At 45.5% G+C, this 6,583-nt stretch overlaps 1 protein-coding gene across 1 annotated transcript; it reads right to left on the bottom strand.

Moving 5' to 3' along the window:
- Positions 1 to 635: 635 nt before the first annotated feature.
- On the bottom strand, positions 636 to 3,368 carry LOC118372474 (thymidine phosphorylase). Its single transcript, XM_052503702.1, has 6 exons — positions 3,041 to 3,368; positions 2,838 to 2,956; positions 2,216 to 2,378; positions 1,797 to 2,024; positions 1,398 to 1,538; positions 636 to 1,237 (listed from the first exon to the last, which is right to left on the bottom strand). The coding sequence occupies exons 1-6, from the start codon at positions 3,093 to 3,095 to the stop codon at positions 1,161 to 1,163; spliced, it is 783 nt and encodes a 260-aa protein (XP_052359662.1). The 5' UTR covers positions 3,096 to 3,368; the 3' UTR covers positions 636 to 1,160.
- Between the last annotated feature and the right edge of the window lie 3,215 nt (positions 3,369 to 6,583).

Below are 6,583 nucleotides of genomic sequence, written 5' to 3'. Positions count from 1 at the left end.
CTACTGTATATAGCCTCTCTACTGTATATAGCCTCTACTGTATATAGCCTCACTACTGTATATAGCCTGTACTGTATATATCCTCTCTACTGTATATAGCCTCTACTGTATATAGCCTCTCTACTGTATATAGCCTCACTGTATATAGCCTCTCTACTGTATATAGCCTCGCTACTGTATATAGCCTCACTACTGTATATAGCCTCTCTACTCTATATAGCCTCTCTACTGTATATAGCCTCACTACTGTATATAGCCTCTCTACTGTATATAGCCTCTCTACTGTATATAGCCTCTCTACTGTATATAGCCTCTCTACTGTTATTTTTCAGTGTCTTTTTACTGTTGTTTTTAATTCTTTACTTACCTATTGTTCACCTAATACCTTTTTTGCACTATTGCTTAGAGCCTGTAAGTAAGTATTTCACTGTAATCAACTGTTGTATTCCACGCACGTGACAAATACACTTTGATTTGATTTGAGTAGCTTAACGGTTCCCCAAGTTGGGCATGCTAGTGCCTTTGACTGTCAGCCCAGATGATGTATGGTCGTACTGGTCACACACACACACACAAAACATGAATATTTTGCCCAGAAACAGGCTCCAGACAGAACAATAGTTCAATCATTGGTGTGCAGGATAAAACCTTTACTCTGTCTCCAGTTAACTTAAGAGGAACCAGTCAGTTCCTGTCAAGTATTGGCTGAGCTCCCAGACATCCTGGGGTCATTCTACACACCCAGAACAGTTACAACATGCCTCTATTAATGTGCACACACACTTTTATATCTTATGTGAGTTTCTTGAACCATCTCAAGCCCAATGCCGAGGCTTAAAGAAGGATATGTTAGTACACAAGCATTAGTAACGTTTAACAGAAATTGCCTTCACACAGTTCCTGGAAACGGTAAACATCTATTTAGTCTCCACAGAATCTTATGACTTTATATGAGTGAATCAGAGAGGACTTTGAGAGTGAAGAGCAGGAGACAGAGGCTTTAGTTCTGAACTATACATCCTTTAAAAATGAAACACTGAGATTCCCAAAGGCAGGTCATCTCCCAATCAAGCTTTAACATAGAGTGGATTTGTGTCACTATGGCAGTATGATTTCTGCCACTAGTGGCTGTGTGTGTAGCTGGTCGACGGGCCCCAGTGTCAGCGCCCCTGTAGACTGAGTCTCTGCTCTGCACTCAGCGCCGGAGTCTCGTAGTGGACACGCAGCCATGGCTGCCCTGGGGTCAGAGGGCAAAGGTCGAGTCAGATCAGGGTGACACCGACCATACACACACACACACACACACACACACACACACACACACACACACACACACACACACACACACACACACACACACACACACACACACACACACACAGTCAGAGAGTTCTCACCTTCCTCCACCTTCTGTCCCAAAGACACCAGAAGCTCCGCCCCCACGCTGTGATTGACAGGGTCTCCGGCCTTCGAACGTCCCGCCCCCAACCTGTGCAGCACCTGAGCAATGACCATGCCGTCAATGTCCAGCACTGTTCCTGCAGACACCAAAAGACAAAGTCATGCAGTGTATACGTGTGTGTGTGTGTGTGTGTGTGTGTGTGTGTGTGTGTGTGTGTGTGTGTGTGTGTGTGTGTGTGTGTGTGTGTGTGTGTGTGTGTGTGTGTGTGTGTGTGTGTGTATGCGCATTTGTGTATCTGTACCTGTGTGTGTGTGTGTGTTTGTGTATGTGTGTGTGTGTGTGTGTGTGTGTGTGTGTGTGTGTGTGTGTGTGTGTGTGTGTGTGTGTGTGTTACCGTGGCTCTGTGTCTCCAGTTCTGTCTGGTAGTGTGCCTGTCTCAGGATGCTGTAGTAGTCTGCGTTGGTTGAACAGAGTGATGCAGCGATCTGACTGGCTACTCCCTGACCAATCATCATGTTCTGGAACTTTTCCAGGGCTGCACCATTCTGCAGGGTTGTAGAGATCACCTTTTTACCCTCCTCCAGGCTCCCTGCACGGCCAATCATCCACAACAGCAGCCCACCTACACACACGCACACACACACAGAATATTGACTTGAGTTTGAAGATAATGAACGTCCACAGCTTCTGTGTCGAGACTGTAGCTAAGCCCGAGCAGCACTGACATTCTAACTAGGTCTTGGTCTGCTTGGTTTTGGTCCAAAGGAACCAATTCACTGAGTGTGTGTGTTTGTGTGTGTGTGTATTCCTCACCCAGACTTGTGACCAGCTCCAGTATGTCGTCTGGGCCCCTCCCCTTTAGACACTCCAGGGACTCCATCACTTCCAGAGTGTTCCCCACACAGCGACCAATAGGACAGTTCATACGACTAAGCACCGCCCCCGTACGGATCCCCAAACTGTTCCCAACTGTCACCTGCAGGAGAGAATGGTAAGGGTGAGGGGTCTGGTAAGGGTCAGGGGTCATGGTAAGGGTCAGGGGTCATGGTAAGGGTCAGGGGTCATGGTAAGGGTCAGGGCTCTGGTAAGGGTCAGGGGTCATGGTAAGGGTCAGGGGTCTGGTAAGGGTCAGGGGTCATGATAAAGGGTCAGGGCTCTGGTAAGGGTCAGGGGTCTGGTAAGGGTCAGGGGTCTGGTAAGGGTCAGGGGTCATGGTAAGGGTCAGGGGTCATGGTAAGGGTCAGGGGTCATGGTAAGGGTCAGGGGTCTGCTTTGTGTTATGTCCTTTCTATTCCAGAATTGACAACCAGTTGAGTTCCTAACTAAATCAATAACCTTATTTGATCAATCAAGTACAAGGCAGGAGTTGAAAACATGGCCCTCCAGACATTCAAACAAGAATGGGGTAAAGGTCAGGTGTCAGTGTTAGGGTTACCATGGACTGGGCCAGTGACTTGGCACTGCCCAGGTCTTTGTAGAGAGCTGCATTCCCAAACTTCACATCCAGAACCAAGGCACTCAGAGATTCAGCACCCTTCTTAGAGATGATAGAGCCTGGAGAGAACACACACACTATTCACATGTTCATTTCTCTACTTTGAAAGGTAGTCCAGTTTGCTGTTGTTGTTGTTGACAGACCTGTGATGAGTGGGAGGCTGTCGACTGTAGACGTAACGTCTCTCAGAGCGTACATGACCTTGTCAGCAGGCACCAGGTTATCTGTCTGTCCTACAATGCAACAGCCAACCTCCTCCAGGATTCGATGCAGCTGATGATGGTGCCACAATATCACACGTTAATAACTTGTAAATGAGAGAGAGAGAGAGAGAGAGAGAGAGAGAGAAACAGAGAGAGAGAGAGAGAAACACAGAGAGAGAGAGAGAAACAGAGAGAGAGAGAGAGAAACAGAGAGAGAAACAGAGAGAGAGAGAGAAACAGAGAGAGAGAGAGAAACAGAGAGAGAGAGCAAGAAATCACTGCAAGAAACCTCCAGTTTGCCCTCTAGGTTACAGAGAGCTGGTGTCCCATCCACCAAACTACCAGGTGAAACAGGGAAGGGACTATGCTAATTTGGTGAGCAGACCTGCCAGGCTAGAAATTCAAAAGGAAATTATCCTAACAGAGAAAAAATGTCCTCCTGTGTGCTACCTTATCCCCACACTGAATCCCCATATTTTAATGAAGACAGCTACCTGATCAATCATTTCCAGGCCCAGGGACACAGCTTCTGATAAATGCCAGAACCGGAACAGGTACACCTATAGCATCAGTAGTACAGACTACACACACCTCAACAGAATCTCTCACACAGTCAGTCCACTATCAGACCACAGCAAATCACAGTCTACTTGATCAGAGCAATACTCAATCACATCAAAGCAAAGGAACTGAGTAACATTAAGAAATGCTATAGGTGGAAGGAATGCAGTTTGTACCAAAACAATTAGGCAACAACAAATTCAATCCCTTTAGACAATTTCCTGCCCACTGTAATAGTGAAGGTGTAAACAGGTATATTTGACCTCTCAGCTTCCCTATCAAATCTAAAAATCTCAAATAGAAAACCGCAATAATGACAAATGGTTTGATGAAGAATGCAAAATCTAAGAAAGAAATTGAGAAACCTTTCCAACCAAAACATAGAGACCCACCTGAGTCTACGCCTTCACTATGGTGAATCACTTAAAACAATACAGAAATACACCAAAAGAAGGAACAGCATGTCAGATATCAGCTCAATGTAATTGAAGAATCCATAGACCTAACCACTTCTGGGAAAATTGGAAAACACTCAAACTTATCTATCCAAAATGAGATGTATGGGTAAACCACTCAATCTCCTTAATGCTTTGTTGATTTCAAAAAAGCCTGCTAATCTGATGAGGGTCTGCCAAACTCATATGACATTATAAAATCCATGTACCAAACAACAAGTGCAAATTGGCAAAAACAGAAACATTTCTTCACACAGGGTCAGCAGGGATGCAGCTCCCCACCCTACATACAACAAATTGGCGCGGGCACAGAAAAGTCTGCACAGACACATGCACGTCGCCTGGATAAGAACGCCTGCTAAATGACTTAAATGTAAATGTAAATGTCTGCTGTTTGCTGATGATCTGGTGCTTCTGTCACAACCGAGGAGGGCACAGCAGCACCTAGATCTTATGCACAGATTCTGTCAGACCTGGACCCTGACAGTAAATCTCAGTAAGACCAAAATAATGGTGTTCCAAAAAGGTCCAGTCACCAGACCACAAATTCAAATTCCATCTAGACACTGTTGCCCTAGAGCACACAAAAACTATACATACCTTTGGCCTAAACATCAGCGCCACAGGTAACTTCCACAAAGCTGTGAACGATCTGAGAGACAAGGCAAGAAGGGCATTCTATGCCATCAAAAGAAACATAAATTCAACATACCAATTAGGGATTTGGCTAAAATACTTGAATCAGTCATAGAGCCCATTGCATGGTTTTGGCCTGAGACTTTGGGACAAACACCAAATTGAGACTCACGTCTAATATCCTCCGTGTACAACGTAATGCATGCAGAGCAGAATTAGTACCCACTAATTATCAAAATCCAGAAAAGAGCCATTAAATTCTACAACCACCTAAAAGGAAGCGATTCACAAACCTTCCATAACAAAGCCATCACCTACAGAGAGATGAACCTGGAGAAGAGTCCCCTAAGCCTTATCCTGGGGCATCAGAGCCCCAGGACAACAGCACTGACCTGAGAAAACAAAAAGATAATTACTGTTAACAAAGAAACAGAGCAAACTAGAATGCTACTGCACGAGAGTCACTGGATGGAAAGCTTTGACTGTACAGACTGTGAGCATGCCTGTTATTGAGAAAGGCCGCGTAGGCAGACATGGCTCTCAAGAGAAGACAGGCTATGTGCTCACTGCCCACAAATGAGGTGGAAACTGAGCTGCACTTCCTAACCTCCTGCCCAATGTATGACCATATGAGAGATACATATTTCCCCAGATCACACAGTCCACAAAGAATGTCCAATTTTGTGTTGTCCAATGAACTTTGTATGTTGTCTACCTCACTGCTTTGGCAATGTGTGCCAATAAAGTGTTGAATTGAATTGAATTGAATTGAATTGAATGAATTGAGAGAGAGAGAGAGAGAGAGAGAGAGAGAGAGAGAGAGAGAGAGAGAGAGAGAGAGAGAGAGAGAGAGAGTACCTGTGTACTGACTGTGTGCCAGGGATGGACTGTGTCCAGCGTGTGTGTAGACCCTGCCACTTATCATGGGTACCTATGGACACAGCTTCTGATAGTCAGATGGTCTTGTCACACACACACACACACACACACACACACACACACACCCTGTATGAAGTCTCGGCAGGCTCCCCAGCCAGCACCAGCTGTTCACCGTGTCGAGTGTTTATCCACCATTAGCCCTCCCACTCTGCCGGCCATGACATCACTTCTGGGAAATCTCCTTCGTGGCTGTGTCTCCTCTGCTACGTGGTGCGCATGGCTCATCCCACACACACACACAAGAACACTGACACACAGCGGACTGAAACACAGCACATACACACATCAGACAACTGTAGACAAGGTTTTGGGCCTGAGGAGAGGAAAATAACACATCCCAGTGACTTGTGACCTTTAAATCACTAAACTATTGTGTGTGTGTGTGTGTGTGTGTGTGTGTGGTGCGCCATCCCTGTGACACAGCGGGACTGAAACACAGCAGCATGTGTGTGTGTGTGTGTGTGTGTGTGTGTGTGTGTGTGTGTGTGTGTGTGTGTGTGTACAAGTGTGATTGTGTCACTAAACTATTGTGTGTGTGTGTGTGTGTGTGTGTGTGTGTGTGTGTGTGTGTGTGTGTGTGTGTGTGTGTGTGTGTGTGTGTGTGTGTGTGTGTGTGTGTGTGTGTGTGTTTCAACAGAATCGGCGGAATGAATACACCCCTGATCAGCGTAAATACAGTTCACTCTCATAACTGCCACGTTGCGTTCCTTCTCTCCCCTTTGCTTGTGGACTTCAATGTACAACACATGTGACCAGGCTAAGAAACATTTCAAACCTCTACAAACAATAAAAGATGATTGTGACTTTGCCATTGTAATTGTGTAAACTTGTATAGTCAAATTAATCTATGATCGTATGCTAACCATTTGTTTGTATGCTGTTCTTTGTATGA

Source organism: Oncorhynchus keta, unplaced genomic scaffold, assembly GCF_023373465.1.
Source record: "Oncorhynchus keta strain PuntledgeMale-10-30-2019 unplaced genomic scaffold, Oket_V2 Un_contig_1770_pilon_pilon, whole genome shotgun sequence".
Classification (NCBI taxonomy): Eukaryota; Metazoa; Chordata; class Actinopteri; order Salmoniformes; family Salmonidae; genus Oncorhynchus; species Oncorhynchus keta.
Note: the sequence above shows the minus strand (reverse complement) of the source record. Positions and strands in the feature narration are given on the sequence as shown.

What these genes read in the sequence shown, in the direction of transcription:
- LOC118372474 (XM_052503702.1), bottom strand. Translation starts at nt 3,095, where the DNA reads ATGTACGCTCTGAGAGACGTTACGTCTACAGTCGACAGCCTCCCACTC. An exon ending in CAGCCTCCCACTCATCACAG is followed by an intron (nt 2,957 to 3,040) that starts GTCTGTCAACAA and finishes TGTTCTCTCCAG; the next exon opens with GCTCTATCATCTCTAAGAAG. An exon ending in ACTGGAGACACAGAGCCACG is followed by an intron (nt 1,539 to 1,796) that starts GTAACACACACA and finishes TGGTGTCTGCAG; the next exon opens with GAACAGTGCTGGACATTGAC.